The sequence below is a fragment of the Nannobrachium achirus genome (assembly GCF_963921795.1).
Source record: "Nannobrachium achirus genome assembly, chromosome: 3".
Lineage (NCBI taxonomy): Eukaryota > Metazoa > Chordata > Actinopteri > Myctophiformes > Myctophidae > Nannobrachium > Nannobrachium achirus.
Window position 1 is genome coordinate 76,362,915 of NC_137812.1, and position 15,000 is coordinate 76,377,914.

At 41.1% G+C, this 15,000-nt stretch overlaps 1 protein-coding gene across 1 annotated transcript in view; it reads right to left on the minus strand.

Moving 5' to 3' along the window:
• Positions 1-9,904: 9,904 nt before the first annotated feature.
• LOC308281224 (CD209 antigen-like protein A) overlaps positions 9,905-15,000 on the minus strand; it is a 7,428-nt gene continuing 2,332 nt past the window's right edge. Inside the window, exons 3-7 of the mRNA XM_080721349.1 lie at positions 14,676-14,849; positions 12,895-13,068; positions 11,886-12,016; positions 11,444-11,556; positions 9,905-10,193 (exon numbers count right to left, since the gene is read on the minus strand). Coding sequence (XP_080577475.1) covers positions 10,061-10,193; positions 11,444-11,556; positions 11,886-12,016; positions 12,895-13,068; positions 14,676-14,849 — 725 coding nt within the window. The 3' untranslated portion in view covers positions 9,905-10,060. The remainder of the gene's footprint in view (positions 10,194-11,443; positions 11,557-11,885; positions 12,017-12,894; positions 13,069-14,675; positions 14,850-15,000) is intronic.

Consider the following 15,000-nt stretch of genomic DNA (forward strand, 5'->3'; position numbering starts at 1 on the left):
TCTGTCTGTCTCTCTGCCTCCCTCTCTCTCTCTAAATAAATATATGAATATGTGAAAGACAACGGACTGACTTCTATGTAAACAATACTATATGGACAGTTTGTTCTGCATGTCACTATGCTGGAAAGCATTTTCAGCCTCATACAAACCCTCTCCCATCACCTTCAGTCCACAGATATGGAGCTGGCATCTGCCAATGATCTGCTCTGTTCACTTATCAATACCCTAAGCCAGAGAATCTTGTTTGTCATAGTATAGTATTATTCACCAGTAAGACTCCCTAATCGGGAGATAAGCGATCGTTGGTCGCTTATCTCCACAAATAGGCCAAAAGTTTGTTTTACCAATTATCAAGACATACGGGCAGTTGACAGTTTGCCATGGTTACTCATTGAAGTTGAATAGATAGATAGATAGATAGATAGATAGATAGATAGATAGATAGATAGATAGATAGATACCTTTATTATCCCAAGGGGGAATCTCCATATATGGGGGGGGATCTCCATATATGGAGATAACCTACGCATCACACTAAGTCTGACCTCACCAGCCCATATTTGGGCATGAGCAACTTATGTCTCCATATATGGAGATATGATGACATCACACAGTCCTCAGCCGATGATGTGGCGTGATGTCATACAATACACAAACGAGCCCTACAGTATAAAGGGGCAATTCTTGCCAGGAAAGAAGCATTTCTTCGACTCAGACCTTATCGCCAGGGTTGGCTTATAGCAGCTGTCGGTAGATAATGCCGGTCTTATATAAGGGTCATTTGTGTACGGTGTGATGTCATACTGATGTCAGCAGTGTGATGTCATACTGATGCGGAGATATGAGCACACAGTCCTCGGCCGATGATGTGGCGTGATGTCATACAAACAGACCAGCAACAACAGACTGTTGCCACAGCAACGTACACAAAGGTTTGTGTACACATCACACTGCTGACATAAGATGTCATACTGATGTCAGCAGTGTGATGTCATACTGATGCGGAGATATGAGCAGGGCAAAGGTGTGACGTGTGACGTGACGGACGTGACGGACGTGACGGACGTGACGGACGGCCGGTGGAGGTTTTGATACTAAACTGCGACCTTACGGTCGCAATTATTGTTTGTTGCCAAAAAAAGCCAGCTCCCCCCATAGCCACCCCCCCCCCCGGTCACAGTCCTCTGGAGCCGTCGCTGCCCCACCTTAAAAAAAAGCTATGAGCTTAATATTGATGACATCAGGGATCTCCATATATGGGCATACAAGGGACAAGGACAGAATGTGCTGTCACAATGTGATGTCACAACAAACTCTTTGAAGTGCTTGAATCGTTTTGCATTTGTTAACACAAATCTTCTCTTCCTGGGGGGTCCCTGGACAAAACATTTTCAGATGGGGGGTCCACGTGTCTGTCGCGACACGTGGCGAAGAGACACACTTCTCTCCCCCAAACATATGGTTGTACAGAATGGTAATTTCATAGAAATATATGGTTGTAGCCTACATATTGGTAATATAATATAATATGGTGGTACATAATGGTAATTAATACACACATGATTATCACTCAACAGTCTAGTTTATCAGTGCAACAGCAGGACTTTAACAAGGTTTAAAAAGATTCACTTCAACACTCTGAGCTCAATGTTTAAACAGGTTGTTAACAGTACAGTGTGAACCTCCAGCTGTGACACGTACATGACAGGAAACCTGACGTGTACAAAACTATAAAATAATAATAATAATAATAACTTCAAAGTGTTCCAATGGATCCATTGAAGTTATTGTTGTGTCACAAGTTCTTGTTAAAACATTTCATTGGTTCCATATTTATAAAATCTACAGACAAACTTCACTGTATAACAGAGAACAGTTTCTGCAAACTGTAAATTAGTACAGTAATCCACTGAATTTAGTTCAGTCCATCACTTTCAACCTGGGCTCTTCCTATTTTGGGCATCTTGTGCAAGATCGGAAATAGATCTACAAACTCACACTGAACGACTATTTTGGATACTTTTGCACGGCCACATATCTATATACGTACATCTGCTATGTGGGAGAGCTTGCGGATCTGCCGATTTTAAAGCAAAAAAAAAAAAAAGCGAAAAACAAACATTTTAACAACATTTGAACGAAGGTCTGTTTGGCCAAATAAATGCAAAATAATAATTTGGTGGATCCTTGACATGAAAGATAAAATAAATAAATAAAGTGTGTGAGTCTGTGCTGTATTGTAGATGCCAGATCATATTCACATACTGTACTGTAGGTCAGGTATAAGCTCTAATTTAGTTAACCAGAGAATCACTATAAGTGATGGACTTATTAAAGTCAGACAACAGATTAAGGATAAATCTTACCTGTTCTGTTAAAATGCAGATTATTTCAGTTTTCTCCTCATGGAGGCTCAGCCACGTGTTGCTGCTGGAGCTGAGCTCAATGCACTGTGTAGGACACACATGCACGCATGCATGCACACACACACACACACACACACACACACACACACACACACACGCACGTATGCATGCACGCACGCAAGCACGCGCGCGCACACACACACACACACACACACACACACACACACACACACACACACACACACACACTCACACACACACACACACCATGTGGTCCTGCTGTCTCCTCCTATACACGTTTGCACAGACGCACACACACGTGCACAAACACTCACTCACACACGCATGCACGCACACACACACACACACACACACACACACACACACACACACACACACACACACACACACACACACACACCATGTGCTCCTATGCACACATTGTCCAACTGCAGACTGAACACATCAGATCAAAAGGAAACATGGAAACAACAGTTACAGTTAAATATGTATTTTTATGATTACAAAACATTTTACATTTGACCAAATGTTTGTTAAGGTGCTAAAAAACACAGAGAAATTACAAAAGTCTGTGTCAGTGTACAATGGGAATTATGGGATTAAGGTGCAACATGTCAGTGCGTGCCAACAGCATAATCCATATTACTTTATAGCACTGTATATATTTCTGTGATATTTATACTGTACATGAATATGTAAAGCTTCCACCCTGAGATACAGTTTGTCACCAGGAAAACTAAGCTGGTCTAGGACAGGTTGAAAAGTGGTGAAATCCTCCTTTAAAGTAGCTATAGTCAAATAAAATAATGTTTTGAAAATATTTTATACAAAATATTAAGCTTCATAGCCTATATGTGTTTCTATTTAAACTTGACCACAAAAAGCGTAAGATAATATAATGATAAAATAATAATTTTGGCTGCATTGTCAGACTGACTTTGTTTACATCCCTTTTCAATCCATATAAAAGAATAGAAGAGGGATGTAAACAAAGTCTTCCTGACAACGGCCAATAATATTAATATTTTATCATTCTTTTACGCTTTTTGTGGTCATTTTTGAATAGAAACACATGTATGAAGCTTAATCTTTTTTATAAAATATTTTCGCCATTATTTTTATTTTAGCGTCCGTTTTTCAAGAAAAAGTTGACTATAGCTCCTTTAAGTGCCTTCCAGCACACAGGGGCGTCAATTGGGTATGGCAGGGGTATGCAGCTGCCATACCCTGGGTCCAGGGGGGAACATAAAAGTTACTTTTAAATATAAATCCATGAATGTCTCTTAGTCTATCTGTGCTGGTTATTATGTTGTTAAATTACAGTAAAATAACTACAAATGCAAAATGTCACTTTAACAAGGTATTATAATTACATTCTCCACAATTGTATTCTCCCCATCTTGACAAAAATATGGTATATTCCTAGGTTCCGCAGGTCAGCTGCACAGGTGCAATGCATTATTGTTAATTGTGGCACGTTTAGGCCCTACTAACATTCCAAGTTCAGCTGCACTTGAACAACCGTGGCAGGCTGCCATATCCAGCCTAAGAAACCATAGAAACCTGTGTAAAAAACTGACAAAACTCTTTTTTTTTTTCAGACATTGTGAAAATAGCCGATCTACATGCTGCGAGGCGTTGTGAGCATTTAGATCTGCTATTTTCACAATAGAACCGTGTTTTACAAAATGTAATGCCTCTTTTCCATGAGGACTCCCATCTTTGCCATACCCTAGCTTTTGCTGAACTGACGCCACTGCCAGCACAGAGTGTGCTTCGTGTCCAGTTGTTATCAGAGCTTCAAGCAGGGCCAGTCCAGTAGTGTGTGCTTCATGTTGTTATCAGAGCTTCAAGCAGGGCCAGTCCAGTAGTGTGTGCTTCATGTTGTTATCAGAGCTTCAAGCAGGGCCAGGCCAGTAGTGTGTGCTTCATGTTGTTATCAGAGCTTCAAGCAGGGCCAGTCCAGTAGTGTGTGCTTCATGTTGTTATCAGAGCTTCAAGCAGGGCCAGTCCAGTAGTGTGTGCTTCATGTTGTTATCAGAGCTTCAAGCAGGGCCAGTCCAGATGCTGGCCTTCCCACAGCCTGAGTGGAAGGGAAGTCCCGGGAAAGAGGCGCTGTGATTGGCCAGAGTCACTTTGAGTGACGCTTCACCCCCAAACAGTTTTAATATTTACTATTCTGTCCCTATCAGGGGTGTCACTGGGCCCTGGGTACAAGGACTCACTGCGGGCCCCCCATGAATGTTCTTCATAGGGGGAGGGGGTTTAACGCATTTAGACTGGGAACGCATTATTACGCGTTATTCTGTGCTTTAACTATTGAAAAATAGCAGATCTACAAGCTCGCAGCACGGCACCGCGAGCTTGTAGATCTGCTATTTTTTTTTAAAATCATGACATTTTTTGAATGTATTTTTGTATGTTTCTATAGTGGTGCTCAAACGTTGTCATGTGAAGGACCTCCAAAATGATATGTATTTGGCCACGGACCCCCATCTTAAAATATTTAGTTCCAGGGACCCCCGCCCCAGAAGCAAAGTTTGAGTTACAAATGTTTGCTTAAAAACATACATATATTCAAAGATTTCCACACATTTTCACGACTTTTCAAAAATAGCAGATCTACAAGCTTGCAGCGCGACACTCGGTGCCGCGCTGTGAGCTTGTATATCTGCTATTTTTCAATAGCTAAAGTATAAAATAACCAAGGCCCCTCCACCTTGGGCCCTGGTGACTCAGTCCCACTTTCCCCCCCTTGTGACACCCCTGCCTGTCAGGCAAGTCCTGGGAAAGACGCGCTGTGATTGGCCAGAGTCACTTTGAGTGACGCATCACCCCCAAACAGTTTTAATATTTACTATTTTGTCCCTATCCCAAGATATGCCTCTTTGCCATCAAGTCACTTAACTGTGTTCACACAATGGAACTTGTGATTTGGTACACACACTATATTTTCAAATGACACATACCATTCATTCAGTACACACAACTAAGCATTTGCTGCACACTACCAAGCATTTACAGCACACTGAAGTGCAAAATTGAAAACACACCATTGAATTGGAACACACCATATGAATGACAATGACTCTGAGCTATTTCTCCTTTTGTAAAATGACTCAGGCATAGTCAAACATAAAACAGCACACAAATATGCATCCAAAAATACATGATTTACAGCAGATTTACAGTAGGCATCATGCCTCCGGTCAGAGATGGGCACAAAATCTATATCTATATCTATATACCTACAGTATCTATATCTATCTATATCAGTATAGATACTGTCCTGGTGACAGTATCCTAGTAAGTATTTCACAAAGTATTTTTGCTGTAATTTGTATTTCAAATACAGTTTTGTACCCATCTCTGCATCCGGTTCCTGTCTCAATGTTTAGTTGTGCAACAACTGAACATTGTGTGTAGTGTTTAGACAACAAGGTGATGTGTAATTGACATCAGACCTGAATGTGTAGAGTTTTGAATAGTTGTGTGTTGTGTGTTGATACTTTGAGATTTTACGTGAGAAGTGTTTCGACAACACGGTGATGTGTAATAGACCGTTTGTCAGCCTTCTGATTGGTCCCTGAGACTCCCTGATTGGCCAACCAGAAAAAAAAAACATTCACTTTTCGCTACCGGGGGTGGAGTTATGCAGTGGGAAAATCTCTCTTCAGTCTTCACCGCGGTGCCATGATGCGGAGCACGGTCGGCGTGCAGTACAGCGCTGCGCAGTCATAGCGATTTCGATCATTATAATGAATAAGCTTCAACAGACTAGTTCACATGAACCTTATCAATGTAACTAAGAGTTTCGATTGGGTACATATATTTTAAATGGGCAGAATTACGACAGCCAGCCTATTATGCAGTGGAATTATAAGCTGGTTGTCATCTTCCTACCCAAGATGCACTGCGCTTTCTTTCTCTATTTCTGTCCTCTGCCTGATCCAGAGGATTAAACTAATTAAAACATATATTTTAGGGGGAAAACTCCTGTTTGGCAATGCAACTACTGTACTTTTTTCTTCCCTTTTTATTAATATCACGTAGATGTGTTTCTTTTTGTACTTTAATTAGCTATAATGAGGCTATGAAACATCTTTTTTCCCCATTAATTTCCAATATAAAAACAACCTGCCCTGGTTTTTCTGTCCCACTGGGATTAAACTAATTAAAACATATATTTTCGGGGGGAAACTCCTGTTTTGCAATGTAACTACTGTACTTTTTTCTTCCCTTTGTATTAATATCACGTAGATGTGTTTCTTTTTGGTACTTTAAATAGCTATAATGAGGCTATGAAAAATATGTTTTCCCCATCCACTTCCATTATAAAAAAATCTGCCCTGTTTTTTTCGTCCCACCTAGTAACAAGAGCAAAATTGGGTGGGATTTGACATACGGTATATTGACATCCGAGTGTGTTGTAGGTTGATGCTTTGATATTTTACGTGAGAAGTGTGTGCAACAACCAAACATTGTGTGTAGTGTATTGTATAAAAGTAGACAATAAGGTGGAGTGTAATTGACATCAGAGTGTAAAGAAGGAAAATCCGAGTCTAATGCATGAAAAGGGTGTGTGAAGTAGTGCCAAATCGGGTCAAGCTATACTGTTAGGTACATGAAGTTAAGGTTGTGAAAATTGTGCTGAATTTTTTATGTTTGTGTGTTATAGTGTTGCGCGGGTGAGGTTTTTTTCATTCCCCGTACGACCCACAGCCCGCACGGAACGTAACCCACCCGCGCCGCAGAACAATATACAAATCAACGAATCCGCCCGCCCCGCAACCCGCATTTAAAAAAAAGATGGTATATCATCTCCACAATAGCTCATCTTTATATACGGCTCTTCTAAGTACCCAAAGTCGCTTTACAGAAAGGTTTACAGTAGCACAATATTGTCATGGGCTAAATAAACAAACGTGTTGTTCAAATTGGGGTTTAGCCTAAAAGACATTCATTCAAAGACGTTCATTCTCTCTAATCGCCGGGCATCGTCGGGGTAAGAATCAGCAAAAGACGGACAATATTAAATCCTGTTGGTTATTGATTAATCACCAGATTGGAGAGATGGGAGCGACTCGAGGTGAGCGTTGGTTCATTCAGTCAAAAAATCCGCCTCACTTGTGAAAGTTGCATTTCAAATCGTATCCGTTGACTGGCTGGTTATATAACTTAACCGACACAAAGTATTTAGATATAAACGGACTTGTGTGGATGACAGAGAGTCAGAGCTCAGAGACATTTAAGTGAAATCCTGATCAGCGACACGCGCTGAATTGTTTGTGCATCTTCTCTGCTGTGCTCACGTTGTGTCAAATGTTGGCAAGATGTGGTTCGCGGCCCCAATTGGGACGGTCCTCGCACCAAGGAGCGGAGGAGAAACCTCGCTCCTCTCTGGCGCATTTTAAAACTCGCTCGCTCGTGCTCGTATTCAAACGTTGTATTCTTATTCTTAGTTATAGGCCTACTCTTATTAAGAATAAAAGGCAAATAAGAACAGGTGATTATTCTTATTTATTTTTTGCACGTGAGAGTGGTGATAACCCACCCGCCCGCCACCCGCCTGAAAAGGTCTGAAACCTTGACCCACCCACCCGCTGGCGGGCGGGTTGGTGGGCGGGTGGGGGCACCGGGTCGGCCCGCGCACCACTAGTGTGTTAACAATCGTGAAAAACTGTAAAATTCAGCAGGTTAGCGTTCACCAGTGTTAGTTTTACTGAGGTTAGGGTTAAGGTTAGGGTTAAGGTTAGGGTTAAGGTTAGGGTTAAGGTTAGGGTTAAGGTTGGGGTTAAGGTTAGGGTTAGGGTTAGGGTTAAGGTTGGGGTTAGGGTTAGGGTTAAGGTTAGGGTTAAGGTTAGGGTTAGGGTTAAGGTTAGGGTTAAGGTTAGGGTTAGGGTTAAGGTTAGGGTTAAGGTTAGGGTTAGGGTTAGGGTTAGGTTAGGGTTAGGGTTAGGGTTAAGGTTAGGGTTAAGGTTAGGGTTAAGGTTAGGGTTAAGGTTAGGGTTAGGGTTAGGGTTAGGGTTAAGGTTAGGGTTAAGGTTAGGGTTAAGGTTAGGGTTAGGGTTAGGTGGTCGGACCAAAGGGAGGTCGACCAAGGACATGTTACCCTGTGCAGACCATTGAATGGTGCAGAATGACCTACCGACGAGGCTCAGTCGCTGTGCCGTATAAAGTATAATTATTGACCATGACGGTGGCGTGCCGTCTCCGGCGACCTTGATCCACGTGAGACACTCCCGAGCGAGTGCTATAGCGAGCGAGTCGCCGTGTCGACTTGAGCGTTGCGAAGGTGGCCTGACCCGACTCAGCACCGCTAGGAGTTGCAAACCAGGAGCACAGACTAGTAAATCTTCATTTCCCCGACTTTTATCAACGCATTGAATGATGACAAAAACCTACTGCCATCAACACATTGAATGATGACAAAAACCTACTGCCATCAACACATTGAATGATGACAAAAACCTACTGCCATCAACACATTGAATGATGACAAAAACCTACTGCTGTCAACACATTAAATGGTGACAATTGACAATGACGCATTGTGAGCTTGTACTTTTAATTGTAACATGAGTATTTCTACATTGCAGTATTGATACCTTTACTTGAGTAAAAAAGAGTGAGTACTTTTTCCACCACTGATACATTAAGCAACTCATTTCAAGAAGGAAAAAAAAAAGTGGCTCCACATGTGACAGTTTATATCAGCAGAGGGCAGTCATACACCACCACCACCACCACCACTGTGGTGATTTGGTTCCATTTGTCTGAGTTAGACCTGTAGTTAGAGCTGTAAGGGTCCATTTGGTTCCATTTGTACACTCTCAGAGTTACAGAGCTGTAAGGGTCCATTTGGTTCCATTTGTACACTCTCAGAGTTACAGAGCTGTAAGGGTCCATTTGGTTCCATTTGTACACTCTCAGAGTTACAGAGCTGTAAGGGTCCATTTGGTTCCATTTGTACACTCTCAGAGTTACAGAGCTGTAAGGGTCCATTTGTTTCCATTATACACTCTCAGAGTTACAGAGCTGTAAGGGTCCATTTGGAACCCTAAGACAGTGGTTCTCAAGCCTTTCATGTCAAGAACCCCAAATTAATTAATATGAAGGCATTTTTATTAAATGTATTTGGGCACGGAACCACATGTGAAAAAAGCTTGTACATCTGCTATATTCGAACAACCAACATCCAAAAATATTAACCAATTTAGCTGGGGACCCCCTGGATATCCCTCCAAGGACCACTGACTGGGGGACCCCGGACCCCATTTAGAGAACCACTGATGTACATAAAAAATAATGAGGTTACAATAATGATTGATTGAACACAGTAATTGATTGATTGATTGATTATTTTATTAGACAACAATGGATAACAGTACAAGTATAGTCAATACAATATAAATGTAGTACAGTACAAGTACAGTTAAACACCCTGCCTAAAAGGATCATCCCAAATAAGACCTTTTACGGTAAAATGTTTATTTGACCTCAGTGTTGATTTAACAATGACATTAATCCATGTTTCAGTGTTGATTTAACAATGATATTAATCCATGTTTCAGTGTTGATTTAACAATGATATTAATCCATGTCTCAGTGTTGATTTAACATTGACATTAATCCATGTTTCATACAGTAGTGATACAGTGACCATGAGGATTTCACTGGACAACTCTCTCACACATCCAACGTTTAGTGTCAGGAGAACATTCAGTATCATACCAATCTCCAGTAGAATAGAAAACACAGTTATGGCGTCCTGAATAGTCATTAGGCTCACCACGAAACCAGAACCTGTAGAAATAAACAACATGTCATTCATTACAATACATTTACAATGATTTATTTGATCTCTAAATGTTTAGTTTAACCAAACCCTGGAGCCTCTATTTGGGACATGTTACATGTTACTGTGTGTGTGTGTGTGTGTGTGTGTGTGTGTGTGTGTGTGTGTGTGTGTGCGTGCGTGCGTGCGTGCGTGCGTGAGTGTGAGTGTGTACCTTACTGTCTGTGTAACACTACTAGTAAGACACCTCAGGGTGACTTGCGACCTCAGGGTGACATGGGAGGGCGAGGTCGCGCCAATTCGTGGCCATCTGGCCAGTGATGTAAATGGGACCAGTTACTCATATATGGATACCCCTTCATGTTAGTTATGTTATGTCAAAACATGCCCATATATGGACATTACCAAATATGGGCATGATAACATAATATCCTTAATAATGTCCTTAATATTGACAATATAGGAATCTCCATATATGGCATAAAACGTATGTTAATTAGTAATGCTAAGCAGGGCCTTTGTGAGTTAGGGCCTTGGTTTGATGCCTGTGGATCTCCATATATGGGCATAATGGGGTACCCTAACATTCTCATTTTCGGCCTGGGATTTATGACATCAGAAATCTCCATGTATGGGCATAAAAGGTTTTTTTCTTTTTCTGGGAATGACCATATATGGACTTTTATACCCTGAGAAATCTCATAGCTTCTGACTGTCAGTACAGGAAGTGATGTCACGTGACATCCTATTTATGCCCATATATGAGTAATTCTGTACCACATCACTGTGACTCACTGACATCACACTGACATCACTTCCTGTACAGCCAGACAGACAGCCAGACAGACAGACAGACAGACAGACAGACAGTCAGACAGACAGACAGACAAGCTACGAGGTTTTTCAGGGTATAATGCGACCTTCGGTCGCAATTATTATATTAATTACGGCAAAGTCTTTATTTTATTATATAATTTTTATCCCACGATAGAGACCAGGATTACTGCATGTTTTTGTGACGGTATCTACCCAAGGAGACACGGGGAGAACATGCAAACTCCACACAGAAAGACCCTTTCGCCAACCCCACCTAGGGTGTGGGCGCTGATGACGCGGAGGAGAGTCCCCCTGGGTTCGAACCCAGGACCTTCTAGTTATGAGGCGACAGCACTACCGACTGCACCACCGTGCCCTCATTACGGTAAAGTCTTACGTTGGTGAGGTCAGAGGTGTTCCATCAACCCATTTAAAGTCTTACGTTGGTGAGGTCAGAGGTGTTCCATCAACCCATATAAAGGATCCTTCTGAGACTTCGTCAGTCAAACCGATCCACACAGAGGTTCTGCTGGGAACAACACTGTCAAGAACATCCTGGAAGAAAAGCTGCTGGTTACTTAAAGCTACAATCTACAAGCTCACGTGTCGCAACACGTTGTGAGCTTGTAGATCGGCCATTTTCAGCACGCAACCAAGTGTAAAATCTGCCATTAGTATGCCATCAAGGCCCACGAAAATACCATTTATTTGACAAACCCAACTGTAGATTTAGTCGACTAAAACATTTCAGATGACTAAAATATGACTAAAACAAAATGGAATTTTACTCAAAAGTTGCTGACAAAATCAACACACACACACACACACACACACACACACACACACACACACACACACACACACACACACACACACACACACACCTGTTTCTCTTGGCTGTTGATGACGATCAGGTCAGCTCCTCTGGCTTTACAGAATCGTCTGCTCTCATACCAGGTGTTCCTCTGAGTGGAGAGGTAGTAACACACTCCACGGTGCCATGTGAAACCACCAACTAAAAACAAAGAATAAAGTTAAAGTCAGTCACGCCCATGCAGGGACGTGCTGGCCATTGGGAAAAGCAGGACAACTCCCGGACAGCCGGTTCATTCCCGGCCGGTCCAGGCCAGCCATTAGGAAATAATGTAAAATAAAATGTCGGCCTTCGTTCCATTTTGGGAGCTGGGCGGCCAACAAAGTAAATCGTCACTGTCGGGCAGAAACCTTGTATCTCCAAGTTTCAAATGTGTAAATTTTTTCGCAAAGCGCTGCTTCATCATACAAGGCCGTCGCACAAAAGTAGTGAAAACAACACAAGCACACAATGCCTCGCGTTTTTTTTCCACTAGTTTTCACTAGTTTAAATCATTTTTAAAATGATAAATACAAAACAAACGGTTTTGGACGTACAAGGTTTCCACCCGACAACGACGAAATATAATTCATGTAAAATAATATATATATATATATATATATATAATATATATATATATATATAATATAAATTATATATATATATATATATATATATATATATATATATATATATATATATATATATATATATATATAATATAATAATATTATATATAATAATTATATATAATAAGTTATATATAATAATAAAATATAACTCATGTACAGTAATTGGCCCACTGGCTTGTCACTTGTCATGATCTGAAATGGCAAATCTTTGAGTAGCAGCAGTGCTATAGAGAGAGATCTCTCTCTATAGCGCGCAATGAGGACCTCTCCAACTCTTTTTCCCGGGCTGAATCAGGGGCCCAGCACGTCCCTGGTCACGCCACAGTCTGCCTCTCTCCAGTTGCTCAGATCAATGATAAATGATTAACATGATGTAACAGAGAATAAAAACACTGATGTCTCACTGACCACACAGCCTCTTCATCCGCTCGTCTTCAAAGAACGGGTTGCTTCTGGACTCAAACTGTTGGAATCTGGACTGGAGTAGATTGTAGCGGCCAGTCAGGTTGGCCAGGTCGTCTTTCACCAGCTGATTGTAGCGGCCAGTCAGGTTGGCCAGGTCGTCTTTCACCAACTCACAGTCTGTAAGAAGGAGAAGCAATCATAAACCATCCAGCAATACACTGGGTTTGACCCAGAGAATTCACATTATAGACTATATAACTCTATGTCTACATAATAACACATTCTAGACTCTATAACTCTATATCTACATATGTATGCGATAAGGTCTTGCTGCGCGGTCATTATGGCGTATATGGACACGACGGGCTGATAATTATCAGCCTGAAGTATCCATATACACCATAATGACCAAGCAGCAAGACCTTATAGCACTTATTACCCGGCTAATAAATACAATTAATAAATTGACTAAAAACAAAAGTATTTCCTTGTTTACAGACTGCTGAAAGTGTTCCACAAGTGTTGTGCTGGGCGTCCCCCCATGGGTCGCCTTGGAAAACAAGGAAGTGCTGATCAAATAAATCCATTTTCTGTTACTACGTCGTCTATTTCTCGCCTCAAATGTTTTTAAAAACATTCTTGAGAGCAACGTTTAGTTGTAAATGACACTGTGTGTTTGCTTACATGGCTGACATGTTGGATACGGCACTGAATTCACACAGTGCATCCTGACTGCAGCAGGTGTTCTGAGCTGTTGATGAGCAGCGGTGAATTATAGAGCGGTATACGGAGCAGTCATTATACGCCTATAATTCACTGCTGATTTCAGCGTTCGACCAATCAGAATCAAGCATTCAACCAAGCCGGGTAATAAACCACATTATAGACTCTATAACTCTATGTCTACACTAGTAAGACGCCTCAGGGAGACAAGCGCCATGTCTTGGCCATCTGGCCAGTGATTCATTACGGTAAAGTCTTACGTTGGTGAGGTCAGAGGTGTTCCATCAACCCATTTAAAGTCTTACGTTGGTAAAATAAAATGTCGGCCTTCGTTCCATTTTGGGAGCTGGGCGGCCAACAAAGTAAATCGTCACTGTCGGGCAGAAACCTTGTATCTCCAAGTTTCAAATGTGTACATTTTTTCGCAAAGCGCTGCTTCATCATACAAGGCCGTCGCACAAAAGTAGTGAAAACAACACAAGCACACAATGCCTCGCGTTTTTTTTTCCACTAGTTTTCACTAGTTTAAATCATTTTTAAAATGATAAATACAAAACAAACGGTTTTGGACGTACAAGGTTTCCACCCGACAACGACGAAATATAATTCATGTAAAATAATATATATATATATATATATATATATATAATATATATATATATATATATATATATATATATAATATAAATTATATATATATATATATATATATATATATATATATATATATATATATATATATATAATAATATTATATATAATAATTATATATAATAAGTTATATATAATAATAAAATATAACTCATGTACAGTAATTGGCCCACTGGCTTGTCACTTGTCATGATCTGAAATGGCAAATCTTTGAGTAGCAGCAGTGCTATAGAGAGAGATCTCTCTCTATAGCGCGCAATGAGGACCTCTCCAACTCTTTTTCCCGGGCTGAATCAGGGGCCCAGCACGTCCCTGGTCACGCCACAGTCTGCCTCTCTCCAGTTGCTCAGATCAATGATAAATGATTAACATGATGTAACAGAGAATAAAAACACTGATGTCTCACTGACCACACAGCCTCTTCATCCGCTCGTCTTCAAAGAACGGGTTGCTTCTGGACTCAAACTGTTGGAATCTGGACTGGAGTAGATTGTAGCGGCCAGTCAGGTTGGCCAGGTCGTCTTTCACCAGCTGATTGTAGCGGCCAGTCAGGTTGGCCAGGTCGTCTTTCACCAACTCACAGTCTGTAAGAAGGAGAAGCAATCATAAACCATCCAGCAATACACTGGGTTTGACCCAGAGAATTCACATTATAGACTATATAACTCTATGTCTACATAATAACACATTCTAGACTCTATAACTCTATATCTACATATGTATGCGATAAGGTCT